We start from the raw sequence: 21,357 nt of genomic DNA, 5'->3' as shown, positions 1-21,357 counted from the left end.
CAATGACAAATTAGGGAATATTGTATTTCAGAGGACATTCACAGTAACAGCATTGGTGTCTGCCATCTCTCATAGAGCATAGCGAGATTTGAGTTTGCAAAGCCTATTAAAAGCAAAATTGGCATCCAGCATGTGTTAACACCCACTATAGTACATGACACCAGTTTGATATTTCCTGATTGTGAACAACTGGTGCATTTTGACTAATTATTCATCGCTGTCTGGAGAATATCTGACACCTGGTGCACTACGGCACAAAGCAGCGCAAAAACACAGAGCAACTGTCATTGCTAGTTTATAGCCGATGCAGTTGTCATTGTGCTTTAGGGTAGACCAGCTCTGACCTGGTCTAAAGCACGGTCCCCCAGCGCAGTATTTAAATGCTATTAAAAGAGAACTTTAGATTGAAGATTGATCTGTATAGGCTGGTTTGCAACGCACGCACAATGCTTATAATCAAAATCCATTGAATTTCAACACGACCTTCACATACAACGTTGTAGATAACAATGTTGAGACATTCAAGATTTTTAAAAAAGAGTTAAAAAAAAAAGTTTGATGATCTGGCCCAGATTATTATCCATATATTGTATTGGCACCAGCCAAGCGCATGATTTTTCATTATTCCTATTAATAAGACTATTACAAATAAAATATTGGAAAACTGTTTTAAAAAAGCCGTTGCTGTGCGTCTTTGCACAGAGACGAGAGCGGTAAGGAGAGAGAGAGGGAGAGAAAAAGTGAATGCGACTATACACAGCATATAAATAGCATTTGTAACTGAACCCAGACCATGAGTTTGTCATTATCATCTTTTTCCTTAATGTGTCATCCATTATCGTTGAAAGAATGTAACTTCAGTCTGAGTATAAGTCACGTTGTTTGTGTGGGGCCACTGAGATGTTCTGCCGTTCACCTAGCTTGTATTAATGCGTGTGGACATGGGTGTGTTTGTGTGTTGCACTGAAAACTTTCTGCCAAGAAGAATAGACAGACTATAGAGATGATGACACAAACGCAAAACTAATCTGAGGATGAACTTGGATGCCTGAAGATGAAGGCTGAGATCAATTTGAAATTTGACAAATGAAGAGAAAGTAAACAAAACCTGCCTTTCATACACTACCGTTCTGACAGGTGGTATTGGTCATGTACTGTAAATATAAGCTTAAGATACCTAAATTAAATTAGTTTTGAACAAATAAAGGTTTTATTCTTTTTTGTAAATATTATTTTGCAGTAGGACAGAGTAATAGCTCTCGCTTTAAACGGAGATAGATTTGTTAGAAGCTATAGGGACAGTAAAGTCGGGTTATGACACATCCAGATGTTGGCACACAGCTAAATCCTGCGCTTTACTGTAAACAAGGAAGAGAGGCCTACTCTAAAGGTTGTTGGTATGTCAGACAATGAGAATATTTGTAATGCGACCCGGTGCATAGATTTGTGCATATTGATGGGGCTGACTATTGGGTTGAAGAGTCTCTGACACTGGGTTGATTATAAAAACAGTTCACAGAATGATGTGTGCTTGCCCTTTTCATGGTCCATTAACGCAATGAGTTGTCCTTCTGCACGCAAGCTGCAGCTCATTAAACGAGCCATTAAATAAAGAGAACATGATTGAAAAATGGAAATGTGCCATTGAAGATAATGACAACTTGCTGTGTTTAAAATAATTGTAAAACAAAATAAAAACACCTTGGCTAAGAATTGATAAAGAAAAAAAGCAAGGGTGTTATTGTATTCCCATTTTAGAAAAGAATGTTTACTCTAGTAAATCAAGAAGCAATTGGATTTAATTTTCTCCCAAGCATGGATTCAGCTATTAGGCAAGAAAATGTTTCCAAAGTAAACATGAGTCATTCTAGCTTTCTAGCCATGTACAGATGAAATAAACAATGATCCACATGTATTGATTACTTCAACAGTGACTGTAATATATTGTCGCTGCCGGGTAAAAACCTTGTAGGTACAAAACCGTTCCAATCCGATGTAGTTATTATTTAGTCACAAGCTCTTGTAAATACTTTTCATTGGTTAAATATTTATAAAATCCACAGACAGATTTAACCACTTTAAATGTCCCTTTTTTGGGCATGTCATTGTAGAAGATGATTGAAATTTGTAAAAAGAAAGAAAGAAAGAAAACAGCAGATCTACGACTACAAGCTCGCAACGCATCACATTGTGAGCTTGCAGATTGGCTATTTTTGCTACTTTTGTACGATACTGTCAAACTGCAAAGTATAAAATAGGAAATTCATGGGGGAAAAAAAAACAGCGAAGATACACAAATTATTCAAACGTGTTTTGCCATGTTTTTGGTGGGGTAAAAAAAAGAATAATCTTGCTCAATGTAGCAGAAATAAGGGGCTGAAGCTACATGTGAGTTTGTTAGCTCTTTATAGTCATCTTCTTTAAAATGCTGTAGCAGACCCAGGTTGTTGGAGTAATTAAGTATGGTGAATTTCGACAGACTTGTTCTTTTACCCATTATGAACATCTTTAAACTGCAGAGAAAAATCCTCAAGATTCACTGTGGCGCATATAATTCTGCATTACTTACGCTTACTTTAACCCACCTTTTCTCCAGCTTCATATCTTTACACAGAATTCAGACCTGGCTTTGCTCCTCAAACCAAATCTGATGCTTAGTTTGTGTAAAGATGGCTTATGTTAGATATGCATTGTGTCTACAATGCTGAAAGCAAAACTATGGACTTTATACAGTATAGGGTATAGCAGTGGTGGCCATTTTGTGGTTCCACTCAAATTCACTCCATTCATTTTTCCCATAGAGATTTCCAAAATTGTTTCATTTGATTCTGTGAAAAGAAAAAAAATAATAATAATTATATGATATACAATATTTAATAAATACCCTTTGTTTTGTGGTTTTCAATATTATTTTTCACAGAATCAAACGTTTTATGGTCATGTCCAGGCTCCATTCACTAGAAGCCTGGATGGCTTGATTTTAGGCTTAGAATAATTGATAAACATATTTTTGCAGTATATCAGTTACAGTGATATTTTGAATGCTTCAGTTGATGTTGCACGACTGCTTTAAATACTCTTACTGCACTATTTACATTATAATTTTACTAACTTGTAGTTGCACAATTAATAATGGAATTTAGATTTATTCCTAGATCAGTGGTTCTCAAACTATTTAATTTCAAGGACCACCATGACTCTGAAAGTGTACAAATGGAACCAAATGAACCCTGTAAGGGTTCCATTTGTACACTCTCAGAGTTACAGACCATGTAAGGGTCCATTTGGTTCCATTTGTACACTCTCAGTTACAGCGCCTGTAAGGGTCCATTTGGAACACCCTCAAGGAACCCTGAGGGTCCCTGGACCCACTTTGAGAACCAATGTCCTAGATTATTTTTAAATTACACACTGGTATCGGATCAGTATTTGGTATCATCGGTAGTATCGGTACATCTCTAGTGTAAAGTGCTAACAAGAAAACCGTTAAGTGCAAGTACAAATCTCCTGCTCCTGCCAGGAAGTTTACATTTACAGAGACCTGATTATTTTTTTTAGAAATGTAACTCATTCGAAAGCCTTTGAGGGTGAGAGCAAAGCAATTTTGGTGCCACAGGCTGGTGAACACACACTCTGTTCTAAATCTGTATTTCTTTATGTGTGAGTGAATCAAATATTTATGGTATTTTCTCATCTTTTAATTTCCAAGTTCATCATCCCAATGCAGGTTTATCTCAATAAAATCTCAGATAATCACATGACAATTCCAGTAGGGTGAGCAATGCCCGAGGCAAAATGAGATCCAGATAATAACAAATCATTTTAATCACAAGTCTGCCATCCAATGGCTGACAAGGTGTGCGTATGTGCATGCGTGTGTGTGTGTGTGTGTGTGTGTGTGTGTGTGTGTGTGTGTGTGTGTGTGTGTGTGTGTGTGTGTGTGTGTGTGCGCGCGCGTGCGCGCGTGTGCGTGTGCATGTGCGTGTGTGTGTGGGGAGGGGGGCCAGGTTGTTGCAGTAGTACCTTTCTAATAACATTGACTTATAGACGTGGTGAAATGTAAAATCCTGTTTTCACACTTTTAGAGCATACACGTGGTCATAATGAGGACATACATGTATCCATCATTAGATGCCATTTTTGTGTATTCTTATGTCAAAATTCCCTAAAAGTCTAATTCTAATTACTTCCTGAAAACGCAAACGTACTGCATGATGACACAAACCCTTATGAATATGAACATTGATTTAAGTCACCTGCGAGATTCCCGAAATGTACATTCCTCCACTCGCAACCGATTTTAATTAGGGAAACACTCTTCTTGGGCTGCTACGTTCTTTATCCAACTCTAGATGATGGCCAGACGGTGCATTACTCGTTTTAAACTTAAACAGTACATTAAAATATGTATCTGAAAGAAACTGAGGTGATAATTCGTAAGCAATGCACAACATAAACGTGTCTCAGTCGAACGGCCCTTTCCCACCGGATCTCTGTAACTAGGCCTTGAACCACGCCCCGCTTCTGTGATGCACGTGGAACTGCCTCTCGCACTTGAGCAGCGAGAGGCACTGCCGAGCGAGCCGTGAGATGAGCGAGTCGACGTGCCGATTGTTGTGAAGTCTGTGTTTAGTACTCTGTGCGGGCACTGACTGGGAGCCACTGGAGGGAGCGGAGAAGGTTTTGGCTGGTTGAAAACGGATCATTTGAAGAGGTTTAATAATGTGTAGAGAAATTGTCAAAAAATATATTTATGTGGATGAAAAACAGTGGAAGATTATATCAAAAACAACTTTTGTTTAATTGAAAAGGTTACACTGTATCGTACTAGAAATGCACACAATCTTTGTGTGTGTGCGTGCGTGTGTGCATGTGTGTGTGCATATGTAGTTAATGTATCTCTTGAGAACCGAGAGAGTGTGGTGCCCGCCCGGCATCAAGTCGGTCGGATAGGCGATTGTCAAGAACCGCCTATGGAACTGATATACTCTGACTCTAACGTGTACAACAGGTATTGCATTCCTGACTTACTTTGTTCCAGAGTAGGGCCAGTCTAGTGACTTTAAATCTAAGAATGTAAAATAATCTGAGTGGGAATAGTTGTTTGACATATTTTGTTCTTGTGCAATAAATTGTTTATTATTAATTTATCAAGTGACTATTTATAATTAGGACAATTGTGAATATACCCTTGAGCAATTAAAAATAACAAGCTGTCATTTGAACATTTTATTTTAGATGTTTTTACATAGATTTCATGTGTGACATGTATTTCCATGTTTTGTTTGCTTCAATGCTATTCACACTTCTTGCTCTTTTTGGCAAGGAATCTGCAATTACCTGAGAAGCTGTGACTCATAGTAATTAACAGCACTTAATCATCCTCCCTGATTTCCATCTCTGTAATACTGGCTCTCTGGAGGGTACGAGTCACTTGAGGTGGCCTAATGTGATCACATAGTGTAATGAGGATGAAGATGGGTCTGATAATCACAGCCAGGTATTACAGAGACCATTAGGAAGGCACCAAACATTCTTAGCGAAGTGTCTATTATATGGACGGCAAAGTGGCACTACATCTCCATGCAATACTATCGCTCTCATTTAAAGAAGGAATCTATGTTACACGTACAGTATGACATTATGACACACACACGCACACACACACACACACACACACACACACACACACACACACACACACACACACACACACACACACACACACACACACACACACACACACACACACACACACACACACACACACACACACACACACACACACACAACTGAGTCTTAGTCAAGCACTAACAAAATATTCAGACCACCATGCTCTTGATGTGTATATCAGCAATTTTCCACTGACAATGTGTATGTTTGACTAAATGAGTCTGACATCCATACCCGACAAACAAAAATTATGTCCCTCTTACCGTTTATCTGGATAAGGTACACAGACCGATAATTAAATGACAAAATTAAATTCCTTTTCATCAGGGCCAAAGTCATTACATTGCTGAGCTGCTGTGGTGCGAACTGCAATTGGCAGTCAAGTAAATCAATGTGTAGTAGAGTTTAGTAATAACCACGCACAAAAAATGCTGTATGCTCGCTTGCATTGTTTATGTTTGTTTGGAACTACTCAAACCCAGGAAGAAACAAAAGATTTTTTATCGAGTACCAAAAGTTGTAAGAATGTAAGAGAACCTTCAAAAACAGGAGAAATGGCTTGTAAACTTGCTTCTAAGCTCTGGAGTAGAATCTGAACATAAAATGATCTATGTGCAGCGAGCGCGTTGTTAAAGGTTTGTGTTAAAAGGTGCTTTATTCTGAAAGTTTGCTGTTGTATAGCTTTGTTTACCTGAATATGAACAACAGGATGAGACAACATGACTGTATGTATTGCAGCCACTGGAGTTTAATTTTTTGAAATTTTACAAGGCCGGTTCGCAATAGCTGAATCAGTTTTCATTCGTCATTTTGATAGGTTGTTTTTCTTTCTAAATTGAGTTTGTTGGTTGTGTGTTTTCATTTGCTTTTTGGTAAACTCAGATTTCACTTGTATACATTCACTGCATTGCTACTGTACCCCTCCTATGCAAAATAAACATTTATGCATACTGCAGTAAAAAGAAAAGTGTAGCTCAAATATTCAGAATAACAAAATCAAAAGCTATGTTGGGTGATATATCCGGGCTAGTCCGTTCTCCACAGTGAGTTACACCAGTGATTGGTCTGCTGTTGTGGGGACATACAGACACCCGCCTTATAGATAGCTTATTTTCTTTCGATTCCTCTAATTGAATAGCGCTACACCACTATCACCAGGCTGATACTAGATAGCAGAGGTGTTTTATAAAGAAGAGCTCTTTCTAAGCCTTCAATATCCACTGGCATTTAATGAGGTTGGAATCATATCCAGTAATATCCTGCTGAGACACTATTAATTAATAACAGTTTGCTAAAGGGGCCTTCCTCCATTTCCCCTCATTGTGCTTACTCTCAGAAAATCAATTTTTGTCTCTCTTCTGTTGCCACTGTGTCTGTCAGAAGTCTTACAATACACCCCTCATGCCATGAGCACTCTTTGTATCTGAGCTGAGCCACACAGAACCAGATAACAACACGAGAATACTGGAGCTTCTGGCTGAGGTTGAAACGTGAAAAAGCTTCAGTCATTACTGCAGGCATTGCTGATTGGTCACAGAAAATATGCTGTACCGGATAAAGACAGGGTTGAGCGAATCCCATTTGACCTTTTATGCAACTGTAAATGAAACCACTCCAAAGAGTCTCATTAATTGGCCTTCTGTCATTGTATCTTCAACATTCAACCATGGCTACAAGGAAACTATGTAACAAATTATATTCAAATACAGTCTCTTTAGAAGATATATAATGCACCATGACCAAGACCAAGACACTGACATTCTCACTGAAAGGCCCTAATGTCCAACAGTGGCCAAAACAGAGACAACTTCCCAGGGTTTTACTTTTATGTCTGTGAAAATAAAATCATATTCTTAAAGAGATTGATATTCTTTCAATATCTTGGCAGTCATCTAAACATGCAACAAAAACAATCATGAGTGGAATGCTATCCTGCAACCTATGATGTCAACCCACAAGAGAAGTGCACTAGTGCATGACATGTCTTCAGGATTACAACCTCTGTGGCCCAGGCATGCATTGGAACATTGTCAGTGGCCAGCGCTAAACTCTTCTTGAGGCACCTCTTCTCAAGGCACAGACTCGAGGCGTGACGAGATCAGGGGGGGTGGGGGCTGCTAGAGCAGGGGACCTTATGGGAAAACTTTGCTCTAATAAGTCCAGTCGACCAACAGGAGGTTTAATTGACAAGGACCCCAACAAAGATACAATCAATGAGAACATCCAACAGTAGGCAGCGATTCACCAGAGATAAACACTCTACCCAGTCCAGTCGTCCAACAGTAGTAGTACGCTGAGATTCACCATAGATAACACGGCATCCTGCCATCCAACAGAGATAACACACTCTACTGAGTCCAGCCGTCCATTAGGACGCCACAATTCAACAGAGATAATATGCTCTACCGTGTCCAGCCGTACAGATGCATAACTTCTATTCAATTTATGTTAATGTGCAGTAGAGTCAATGAATGTTTCATGCTTCTATAATAATGGCAGTCAATCAACTATAAATGACTCTCTTCAGACTTCAGACATACAATTACTATGTATTTTTATAGAGCACCGAAGTCTGATGTCACTGCCAGTAGAGGGCCAGTAGAGGGCACTGTTCCAGGGTTCGTGGCTTTATTTTTTGTGTTGAAATCCCCATCTGGGAATCTTAGATCACGTCATATAAGAACTGTGTTCCAAACATAAACACACCACCCTGGCGTTTTTGTCAGGGTGGTGGCTCTGCATTGTTTATGATATTCATTCATATTTGATACAGCCTGTTTCTGGCAAAAATGGAATTAATTCTGCGTTAAAAGTCTTACGAACTACTACTTCCGGGTCTGAAATCACTGTCCCCACAGCAGCCGCGTTCATGGGAAATGTAGTCTTTGGGTTGTTTGACTCGTTTCTAGTGTTTATATTGTGTTACTCTTTGGGTAAATGTGTACATTTACACCTTCAGTCGATGCTTCATATCCATATGAGTAAAAAGCCAGGGTGGTGTGTTTATTTTTGGAACACAGTTCTTATATGAAGTGATCTAAGATTCCCCAATGAGGATATCAATACAAAAAGTAAAGCCATGAACCTGCGGAATGCGCCCTCTACTGGCAGTGACGTCAGGACTTCAGTGCTCTATTGTTTAAAGATATTTCAAGGTTGGTTCATTATCTTAAATGTTGAAAAGTAATTCGTGTTCATGGTAAAGTTCCCTAAAAAAAGAAAAATCCCTATTCACAGGAGAAAGTGATCACGGCAAAGAGGAAGAGGCATGGTGTAGTAGAGTATACAGAGATTGTTGTGTATTAATTCATGTCGAACTGTGAACGGTGTGCTGATTAACGAGCTCTACTGGGCGTGGGTTTGGGACTGTTTAGTGTTGACAGAGTGCGTTTAGTTTGACTGTGAAGTGACAGCCAGGGGTGGCTAAACCTGCTGCCATCAGCAAAGAGACGCCCGCCATAGTCTTCATCTGCATAGATAAGAGTGGAGACTGCAGTCGGTTGGAACGTCAGGTGGTCGTCGCGGAAGTTTTGCATCGAGCTGTGGAGGGTCTGCTCTCTGTTGTCGGCGAGGGTGTGAATCCTGCTGTTCATCTCTGCAGTGCATCCAGTGGTGTGTTCTACCGTGTGTTACGCTAAATACATTGTAACTAAGTACATTTACTGAAGTACTGTACTTAAGTACAATTTTGAGGTATTTTTACTTTACTGGAGTATTTCCAATTTGCAGTACTTTAACTTCTACTCCACTACATCTCAGAGTCAAATATTGTACTTTTTACTCCACAACAATTAATTGAAAACCTTAGTTACTAGTTACTTTGTAGATTTTGATTATTATTACAAAACACACTAACCACGTCAGCCCTATATATATTTTGGCCATTTGAAAATAGCCAATCTACAAGCTCACAATGCGTCGCGACGCGACGCATTGTGGGCTTGTAGATCTGCTATTTTCTAAAGATTTTATATACATTTTGAACTTCTGAAATGGGACATTCAGCACAATGAGTACTATTACTTTTGGTACTTTAAGTACATTTTGATACCAATACTTTTGTACTTTTACTCAAGCACATTTTGAATTACATTTTGTACATTTTACTTGTAACAGAGTATTTCTACATTGCAGTGTATATTGATACTTAATTAAAACATGTGAGTACTTTTACCACCACTGCTAACCATTTCATCCACTGACCACGCATATGTTGTGCGGGGAATGATTATCGTATGCCCTCCGAATAAACCTATAACACACCACTGAGTGCATCGCTGCTGTGCTGCTATAGACCGCGATAGGGCTGATGGCTGTAGGAACTGTTCTAAATCTACACTCAGAGGTACAGAATGTCTTCTTTTTTTTTTCATGAGCTCCAACGTAAAGCGCGTAGACAGAGTGTGTTTAGCTTGAGTCTGAAGTGACAGCCAGGTGGGCTAAACCTGCCATCTGTGGAGAGACACCCACCATGGTCTTCATCTGCACAGACGAGAGTGGAGACTGCAGTCGGACAGAACGTCAGGCGTTCGTCGCTGAAGTTTTGCTCCCTCTTCTAATACAACGACAAAATGTTATCTTTTAAATGTTAGATAAATCAAAAATAAGATTGGTATTATGAATTGTGTTATTGATTCCACAAATGCTACAATTGTCATTGTTGTTTTTTTGTTTGTTTTACCAAATTAGGTACAAATGGTGTTTTGAATAATGTCACAATGAACGGGTTTTGATACTCCATACTGTTTGCCTCTAATTGCCGTCAAAAATGTGTTGGTGGGTGGGGCCTATTTCTTACAAAGAATGTCATATATCATGAATGCAACATCTAATCATCCCCAAATTGGAATCACATGTTGAGGGGCCTCTGTACGCACTTCCAAAAGCACTTTCACTTCTGCTCATTGGGGTTGCCACAAATACAAAGGTTTGCACCATCTGTCGTACAAATTCTATTTCCCTTCATGTCCTGACGGCAGCAACCCATGACTGACACAGCCCTGGGTAGGCAACCCAGCCTGGCGGAGATCTGTGCTCTGAGGCACGCACTTTTCTAGTTCATACAAGTTATTGTTGTTTTTTTTCCTGTTGCTTTATTTGATTTATTTTCTTCAGTTTTATGTAAAGTAGTGCTTTATGAATACAGTTATTATTATGACCAAGGGTCATAAAGTAGTGGACAGATGGTATGTAGAGGTTACAACAAACAGTTTCCTTATGACTTTGGGAGACAGGCATTGTTGTCTGACAGGAAAAGCAGGGTCCGCTCTAGAGTATTTGTGATGGTACATACTACAAAAAGCAGAGGTGATAAGACGTCAGCTCCCCTAATGCCAAAACAATTCTCAGCATCTTCCTTGAGATACTGAGGCTTGAATAAGACTGACAGGCAGTAGAGGAAACATTTATAGAGTCTGTCTGTTTGGATGACCTCCACCGCACCTACCCTGGGCGATGTGTGATAGGGTGATTAATCAGGTTGTTAGCATGTCTGATGGAGACCAAACGAGAAGGCGAGAAGAGGATCCATTGCGGGTTAGAGAAACAAAGAGTGAAAGGCGATACAAAATGAGAACATAATAAATCTTCTGTATCATACAATACAGATGTCACCTCAAGGGAACAATACTTTTTAAATGATAAGCTTTGATTGGAATAATTACCCCAGAGCAACCATTATGTGTAATAACTATTATGTCATAAAATGGAGACAGGAGGGAATGTTGCAGATATAGTGTTACCAAACTGCACCACTTAAGGTCTATATTGTACAAATCATTTTTATTTTTAGATCTGAACAAACAAACAAAAAAACGTAAAAGCTCATTCCATTGGCAAATGTGACCTTTGAGTTTTAAATGTGGTTGTGGGTCAACTGGGAATTCCCTGTATTAACACATATTGAAAACGAGGGTTGGCTGATTATGTCACAGACTTTGTTTGACCTCAAACATGTCTTCACATTCATTGTTGGATTCAGGTTTCGAATCTAAGACAATTTATTAGATCATAAATTCCTAATTGAACTGATTACATGAACATGGGATAAATTGATAGCCAATACCAGACAAAACAAAAACCTAGGGGTACTAGTACCCCAATTTGAGAAACACTGTTGTAGATAGTAGCAGAAGTAGTAATAGAATACTCAGAGCACATTATCTATTATGCTTGTTTCACCTCAAGCCAAGTATAAACAATGCAGCTTTCAAAACATTCCAAAAATACAAATTTGTGAATGTTTAATGAGGTAGGAAATGCGTGTTTATTAGGCCTCAAGGACACACACTTTGCCTTTTGGGGGCAAAACGTGAGTTATTTTGAAAGAAATCTCCATTTGATACTTTTAACATAATACATTGAGATATCCCAGGGTTAAGTGTGTGTTAAAACCAAAATAGAGGGCCATGGAGAACAAAGGTGACTTACATTTGGAGACTCTGAGGACCTTCCTCTTCACCTCGCCACCCCCTGAACCGCTACAACCATCCTCATCATCACAGTCACCACTGTAGTGTCCTTCAGCATCTCCACTTCCTGTTTCGATCTGATCCAACGTCCCCAACTTAGGAATTGATTTTCCCTGCAACAGCTGCAAATGAAAAACATGCACTTTATAATTAAGCTTTTGAAAAAAATGCATACAAAACATGAATTTAAAGGGCCATGTTCTGTGCCAAATATTTCACTTAGGCAATGACTCATATCTGCACTTTTCTATCTAGTCTCAGGGCATTTAATTCTATCTTTGCTAGAGTTATTGAACTATACTACAGCAACAAATATATTTCACCCCTGTGACTATATATGATTTCATATGATCATTGATCTAATTGATTTTTGGGGAAACTTAGCCTGTATTTAGCCTGTATAGGCTACCATCCTCCACTATCATCGTGGAAATGATCTTATAGCGTGAGTTAGAGGAAGCCCACTTTTTCCATCCTCAGAGGCCTGCAGGGCTACTAAACTCTATACTATATTGCCCCGCAGTCGAATCTCAATCAAAGGCTTAGTGAACTCTGTACCAGGCAAAATGCTTGCTCTAATTGCCTCATTTAAATTCATGGTGAATCACAGAGGACAAGAGAGAGTGCTTTGTGTTGATCAGAAAGGTAGTGTCTATGCTAATTAGTTACTGTCGTCGCTCGATACAGGGGAGTAGATATGTCAGGGCTAATGCCACAGCTGAGCCACGGGGGAGCTGCAACAAATCTATGCTGGTGATATAGCCTTACTGAGCTCCCTAGTTCTCAGCTATAACAAAGAAGTGACTATAAAACCACAAGTAGTAAGGTGCTGTGTTTGTTTAAACTTTTAATTGTGTACTGTAGCATTTGCAAGCAGGGATCTTTGATCAAATGGACTATGGTGCGTTTCCACATGACATGGGAGCTGGAGGTTTGCTTCACAATCCAGGAAGACTTTACAGTAAAGGACATCCTAATTGTAACCTCTGATCTCAATTTACAGAGGAAATTGCATCTTGCAGTAACTGGCCAGTGCACAGGGGACCAAAAGGAGATTAACCTGACCCAGCCAGAGGTGGCGGTATTGAGTAACCAGGTTCCTCAAGACAGCTGTGAAACAATGTGTGGAGCAAGCTGTTTGGATCTGGTAGCGTCAGGTTAAAAGGAGATAGGCATGAGACAAACATGAGAGCTTGAAGATGACAGTTTCCAAGGAGATGAAAGGGACAATAGCCTTTTCCCTCGGTTAAGTGTGTGTTAAGTGTGTGTGTGTGTGTGTGTGTGTGTGTGTGTGTGTGTGTGTGTGTGTGTGTGTGTGTGTGTGTGTGTGTGTGTGTGTGTGTGTGTGTGTGTGTGTGTGTGTGTGTGTGTGTGTGCGTGTCTGTGTGTGTGTGTGTGTGTGTGTGTGTGTGTGTGTGTGTGTGCGTGCGTGTGTGCGTGCGTGCGCGCGCGCGTGTGTGCGCGTGCCTGCGTGTGTGTGTGTGTGTGTGAAAAGTATATAATGTATGAAGAATAGAAACATAAAGGCAGAGAGAGAGGAGAAAGAATGTGCAAGTGCACTTTAATGCCATTGGGTCATCACAAAGGTACAGTACTGAATAGAGCCCCACAGGCAGTGTTGCATTGGTCATTGTACGCTGTAACACACCGTCCCGTCAGTCTTTTGAGCAGGAGCACACACACGCATATGCATCGATTAAAAACAACCCTTAAAAGTTCACACCTCAACAAAGTTTACAAAGGCTGCCGACTGCCGGGTGTCACACCAGGTGAATTAACATAGGAATGTATATTAGATGCATATCAATTGTCCATTGTGTGACCTGTAGTGTAGGTGTTACGCGATATGTGCGTGACGTCTTTAAAATAGCGTCCCACCAGAGATAGATTCACCAATGCAACACTTTCCACAGGTATAATGTAGTGGAATGAGGGAGTCCTGCTACAGTATAATAGTATCAGTATCAGTGTATCATTCATGGCAATAAAAAACATTGTCTTGACCTGAACGAAGGACTGTTTTACCATCATAGGAGGGAGTTCGTTTGACTTGTTTTCACTATCCAATGCAAGTTCTGAAGCTGTTATATCTGCAGCATATCAGCCAGTGGTGTATAGTAACTAAGTACGCGTACTCAAGTACTGTACTTAGGTGCACTTTTGAGGAATTTGTACTTTACTGGAGTATTTCAAATTTTCAATACTTTTACTTCTACTCCACTACACCTCAGAGGCAAATATTATACTTTTTACTCCACTACAATTTTTTAAACTTACTAATAATGACTTTGTATATTTTGATTATTATTGCAAAACATACATTAATCACTTCAGCCCGTATACTTAGGCTATTTAGGCTTTTAGGCCTAAATAGCAAAGCGACGTGTTGTGAGCTTGTAGATCGGCTATTTTCAAAGCATTTTTATGCATTTGAAAACTTGTGAAATGGGATATTCTGCATAATGAGTACTTTTACTCTCGGTACTTAAGTATATTTTAATGCGAATACTTTTGTACTTTCACTCAAGTATATTTTTAATACCCGAATTTTATTTGTAACAGAGCATTTCTACATTGTGGTATTGGTACTTTTACAGGGATATTTCACTTTAAAAAAAAACTTTGTTCATTTTATCGTCTACTCAGGCTTTAGACGATTCGGGCCGCGTCGTCCACTTCGCATCGCAGATCCACCTTACAGCCACCTCACAGTGTGAGAGAGAGTATTGTGTGAAAGTAGGGCAAAGTCGATTATGATTTTCAGACATGGCAACGCTGTGGTGAAAAGTAATGCAAATGCGCGTATAATCAGAGGACATGGCAACGCTGAGTGTCCTGTGCTCCCCTCTTTCCACGGACCCCTTGGAGTCTTGGGACACCCGTGAAACATCGTGGAGCCCTTCGGACCCCCGCGAAACATAACGGACCCCTTGGGGGTCCCGCGAGACCCTTGGGGGTTCCCTGGAGACCCTTGGGGGTCCCTGGAGACCTACAGACACGGCGAAGGAAAATGGAAAACTGTAAAGCCACAGCCACGCATGCAAGAGGTTGCACATGAACTCTTCAGCCGCACTGAGGCGCTCCAACACAAACACTCTGACGCTCCCCTAAATCCACTCCAGGGTTTGAAAATACCCACTTCACAAAGGGGTGACGTGCATCACCGTTCCAATGACCAAAACTCCACTTTGGGATTTCGCAAAGACCCACAAAAGCGTTCAGTAGTCCGTCCGTGTGTGTGTGTGTGTGTGTATGTGTGTGTGTGTGTGTGTGTGTGTGTGTGTGTGTGTGTGTGTGTGTGTGTGTGTGTGTGTGTGTGTGTGTGTGTGTCTTCTGATTATTAAAAGACGCATCCAACTCACCATTCGTGTGTCCACATGCACTGTTGTGCAAACACACAAAAACAGCCGCCATCTCCACACACATTCCTTGTGTGTGTGTGTGTGTGTGTGTGTGTGTACGCGCGCAACAACACACAAACGGCCGCCATTTTGACCAGATTGTACAGGGTCACACATTTCCGTATAACACCCGCCACCGAAAAGATGTATGATGACTCATTGTATTATTATTTGATTATTAGATAATGATTATACATGCCCCATGATTATTATAAGATCATATATCTTAATCAAAAATTATAATCATATGACATAATTAATCATCATAACTTATTAATACTCATAATAAAATAACAATATTAAATAACAATATATTGCCCATTTCCCCCCAGCCATTTCGCCATTTAGATATGTATATATATATAGAGAGAGAGATAGAGAGATAGACAGATAGATAGATAGATAGATATCCAGTAAAGTGCAGTACTTGAGCACATGTAGTTATTTACTCACCTCTGTAATTTAATTCATGACTCCCAGGATCCATTCTCTTTTGGACTCCTCTTAGGACATGCTTATGTCTCCTACAGACTACGATAGGCTACTTTACAGGTCACACTTGGACCATTGATAGGCAGGAGTAGGCAGCTTTAGCTTTGTAAAAGGTGTGAATGGGCCAGCCAATGTATCACTTCAGTAACGTCACTGGCGGCCGGCGGCTGTGTCTATTGTTGTCGGAGCAGAATTCATTTTCCTGGCAAATCTTCACTGACCGGGCCATGGCCCCACTAGCCCTCATGACGCTACGCCAGTGATCGGCGCTGCCAAGTGGTCTCTACGTGGGCGTGGGCGCTACGTGGGCGTGGACGCTACGTGGGCGTGGGCGCTAGATGTGAGGCCGGCGCAGCCGGCCAAACTTCTAGTTGCTTTAATACAACAGTGTTTTATAGAAAACTATTAACTATGTTCCATGTAATGGGTGACAAACCTATGATTTTAACAGCTTTGTGTCTTTACATTCTTAGCATGCAGGACCAAAATACTGGACAAAATACTCATTTTATCACTACTGTTGTGCTTAAGATAATAAATGACATGAAATATATATGCAGACTGTAGAGTGGACTAATTAAGACCACTGCAGGGAGCGGATGTTATCTTTAGAGCTCAGATTTATTTCTGCTATGCTGTCGGTACTTGTCTGAAGTCCTAAATTTATATTAAGCTGCTCAAACATGTGGATATGGTTGGAAGGATCTATGTTATCTAGACTTAAATGTTTCCGGTGGAAAATGTAGTTCCTGGTAGTGCCCAGGGGGGATGGATTATGTTTTTCATGCGCATGTTCTATTCAAAGCATTTGCCTTGGGGGCCAGTAAGTTAGAAACATGAGATCAAATGGGTACTGCTATTAAACAATTGTCAGAGAAATGTGTATACTAAAGCAGCTTTTATAAAAAATCATGGTAAAATTATAACTGCTCAAAAATAATAATATATATATATAAAATACTTGGTAAAAATGACCAAATCTAGAATGTGCCATGAAATACCTGCTAAATAGTCTGTTGAAGGACTCAACAACGAGGCTCCTGTGATTGGAGGAATACATTTTCCCCTCACAAAACAGATGCCGCTAGATTCAGACACATGCAGATGGGAGAGACGGGATCCAATACAATACTATAATGTCTATCCACATAACAAATGTTTTGCTGCTGTGACTGTACAAAAGCAACTGAATTGCACAGCGCACATACCCACTGACCTGAAATGTCACTTTCACACAAAAAATGCTACACGTCTAAGTTTAAAAGACAAAGCATGTCTTTTGCATGTGTTAAAACTGGCCTGGACCGCTGGCATAGCGGTCCAGGCACCTAGGCTACAATGAAGCCTGACAGCGTGTCACGCGTTCAAGTCCCGTTCCCAGCGGCCTTTGCTGTGTGTCACTCCTCAATTCTCTCTCTATCTATAATAAAGGTATAACATTTTCTTTTTTTAAACTTGACAATTCATTCATCTTCAGTAGACTCGACTACTGTAATGATATCTTTACAGGTCTTCCTAAAAAATCGATCAGACAGCTGCAGTTGATTCAGAACGCTGCTGCTCAAGTCCTTACTAATACCAAGAAAGTGGTTCAGTTCTTAGGTCATTACACTGGCTCCCTGTGTGTCAAAGAATTTATTTCAAAATACTTCTGTTGGTCTATAAAGCACTGAATGGTTTAGGGCCAAACTATATTTCATGAACCACCCAGACTTCTTAGGTCATCTGGGAGAGGTCTGCTTTATGAATGAGTCAGAACTAAATGTGGAGAAGCAACGTTTATATGCAGCACACAGGAACACACTCCCAGAAAATGTCAGGTCTGCTACAACTCTCAGTTCTTTTAAACCAAAGCTGAACAATGTTCTGTTTGCTGCTGCTATTTAGTGAGGTTTTAGATTCTTGTGTTGCACTATTTTTCTGTATAAGTTGTTATTTTCTATTCTTTTAACTGTCTAATAACTAAATTATGTGGGCATCCACACTGATGTTTTCATTACAGTTGTGGTTGAAAGTTAATAACTATATTTATAGTTACTAGAGGTCCGGGCGCCCAGCCCCCTAGCCGCGTACGGGGGCTGGTTGTTGTTGTTGTGTTTAGTCGGAAACAATGAAATTAGTGGCGAGGGGAAATGAATGTGGACGGAAGCTGGGACTTTTGTCTAATGTATAATAGGATATGGTTATTATGCTTGGTGTGGGCGGCCCATTATACTTACAGGAACATTATATGATTAATAGAAAAAAAATCATTATGTCATAACTGTGAATTCAGTCAATCACTTCACTCATCATGGCTTCAAAAGAGCCAGTGGTCAGTGGTCCTTGAGGGAGTTCCAGGTGGTCCCCAGCTAAATGAAACCAAAATGATAAAATGAAACCAAATGGACCCCTTTCCTTTAACGCTCTCAAGAGTTAAATCATTGTTAAACATCTGCATTACTTAAAGGTAGGGCAAGTAATATTATTTTGTTATATATATTATTTTTCTGATTCTGATAGGTATCGTTGCTACAGAGTGTTTGTTCGGTCACAGGGGTCTCTCCAACTCTTTAGTAAACAGAATATAGTACATTTTCAGGTAGGTGACACATTTTAAGCCAATCAGGAGAGAGAACTGAAAATGCATTTTCTGTTTAATAAAGAGCTGGAGAGACATGGGAGACTCGATCCTTTTACTGAACAAACACTCTATAGAAATTAGTACTTTAAGAATATAGAGCTATTTAACACTTATTTTAACCAAAGTAAATCACTTACCCTACCTTTAATTCAATAATTGTTATTTTGATCAACGTTTGCCTGTTATCTCTCCTAATGGTACCACATCAATACGGCATGGAATTGTGGCCAACAATAACAAAATATTCTAAGTGTTGGGTCTGAGAGGCTAAATCTCATAAAATGGTGGTCCGTGGCTCAAATGCCAAATAAATAATGGACCTTGATATGAAAAAGGTTGAAAACTACTGATCTATGACACCAGTTGTGCATTTCATGACATATGATTCCATACTTGGGCAACATTTAAAAAAGTTTAGAACATACAGTAATAATGAATTGGCATTCTACGTTACCCTAGTGACAGTGTGCACAACAAATTTTGCGCCGATCGGTCCAGGGGGATGGTTACCTCTTTGAGAGCTACTGTATGCCATAAAAATACACATGACAAAGGAAAGAAAGTATATGATGTCAAAAACTCAACAAGGAGAAAGGAGAGATAATGTACGGTGTTGTCTGTTAACTTAGTGTGTGTGTGCGGGCATGCGTGTGTGTGTGTGCATTCGCAAGTGAGAGTTAGGTAATACTGAGAGAAACTTCAGACAGTCGTTAAATCTATATCTATTGGTAATAACTACATTTCACAGGCAAGAACTGCACCTAAATAAAGACCAAACAATGTCAATAGTAACATGAAGGTCAACATGAAAGTGTGTAATGTGTGAATTTGTGATCTCAAGAAAAGCAAAAAGGGGGGGGGGGGGAATACAAGGTAGGGAAAGTAAGCGTAGTTGATTAAGACATTCATAAACAAAAACTAAATGGCTTATATACAGCATATTTCAGTTGCAGATGGCCAGAGACAATTAAATTATGATGTTGAATCTTCCAGCTACTGAAAAGGGTCTAACTTAAAGGGGATCTCTTATGCTTTTCCTTATTTTCTGTCATATATGTTACAATATTGAGGGTTCATATTAAATGTGGCCAACGTAAGCCAGTAAGGTTTTTTAACTGTGAAAATCATCCAAAAGTAGCTACAGCATTAGTATCTTGAGGAGTGTATTTTCAAGTGTGAACATGTCTGATGAACTGAACCACTGGTTTGAAACCACTGTTTCATAAATACTTCTTGGTTACCTTGGTAAATCAAGTGTTTACATGAAATTAATACATTTTATTCTAATTACCCAGTAAAATCCCAATTGTACCCATGAGGGTACATTTGTAAGGAAACCCATAAGGGTCCATTTGGGAGAATAGTTACACTGCATATAGTTTGTGCAATTGGAGGCATTTGGAAGCAAGTTTTGCCCAAACTATTAAGATCAGCAAACACAACAAGAAGCATTGATCATGTCAGTGATGTGGATGAGAACAAAAAGGTCCCAATGTGGTCTCCATCTCTGAATTGAATTGAAGGTGGGTCAATTTGAATAAAGAGCCATATATCATGTATATGACTGTTAATCAATGAAACTGGAAGAAAAGGGGGGGGGGGGGAGAGAGATACAGGCTAATTCCCTGCATTTGTGCTAGTTTGTCCTGGGTATCTGTCCTTTTATTTTGCTCTTCTGTCACACCTTTTCTCTTAGAGTAGTCATTTATAAAGAAATGAATTCAGGTGATTAAAGTTTTCTCTGTAGAATAGTAGTTAACCGCTTTTTATCAAGGCCATGCATTGACCAAGTAGTTCCCTGTATGGTAGACTTTTTGCAGTTTTGTCATCTGACTCTTCTCCCATACAACAAAGTATCCCAGCCTTAATGAAGATTCTGAACGATTGATAGTCTTTATCATTTAAAGGTGTCTTTAACACTGATAGCTTTCTGATGCTTTTACTGCTCTTGAGACAGAACTGCTGCAGCAGATGCTGTAATAGTTGTAGTAATGATGTATTGTGTCATTTGTTAATAATCTTCGCAAAAGCATAATATCATAGTGTGGAGAGAGAGAGAGAGAGAGAGAGAGAGAGCGAGAGAGATGGGGGGGGGGGGGGGGGGTGGCGGGGGGATCAACAAGATCTTGTTCTAGAATCAGTCTGACCTTTTTCTCCAGCACCGGATAATTGAGACTGGCAGCCTGAGGGGGTGTGCGTACACTCCCACTCTGTACACAGCCTAAAAGCGTGCAATTACACACTGACACAATAAATTACATTTTTCATTTATCTAAACGAACAAACAATCAAGCACACAAGGCAGTCAAAATGATGCTCCAAATCAAAACCTATACACTGTTCCTACCTAACAAGCTATTCTATCCTATATCTACGTATTTGATACATATTTAAACATTGTTTAACCCTTTAAGACCTGAAGCCGATTCTACATGTCTCCTAAATCCCAACAGTATTCTGAAAAACGTATATTTCTATAGAGCGTCGCAGTTCCGCCACTTCCTGGTGCCGGAAGTAAATACTCGATGCATTTTTCCCATTGACTTTTCCAAAAATATTTATATTATCAATCAATTTAAGCCTAGAATCAAGCCATCCAGGATACTGGTGAATCATGACCATAAAACATTTTTTTCTGTGATTTTTATTTTATTTTATATTTAATGATATGATATACTATATTTAATAAATACCCTTT

General features: G+C 39.6%; 1 protein-coding gene across 2 annotated transcripts in view; it reads right to left on the bottom strand.

Moving 5' to 3' along the window:
* The window catches only part of gpc5a (glypican 5a), a 118,559-nt gene that overhangs the window by 22,216 nt on the left and 74,986 nt on the right, over positions 1-21,357 (bottom strand). For both annotated transcript variants that reach the window (XM_084057973.1, XM_084057974.1), the window contains exon 9: positions 12,103-12,265. In XM_084057973.1, the coding sequence (XP_083914099.1) occupies positions 12,103-12,265 (163 nt within the window). The remainder of the gene's footprint in view (positions 1-12,102; positions 12,266-21,357) is intronic.

The sequence above is a fragment of the Gymnoscopelus microlampas genome (assembly GCF_963454915.1).
Source record: "Gymnoscopelus microlampas genome assembly, chromosome: 1".
Taxonomy (NCBI): Eukaryota; Metazoa; Chordata; class Actinopteri; order Myctophiformes; family Myctophidae; genus Gymnoscopelus; species Gymnoscopelus microlampas.
The sequence above is the reverse complement of the archived record's forward strand: the minus strand, read 5'-3'. Positions and strand labels throughout refer to the sequence as shown.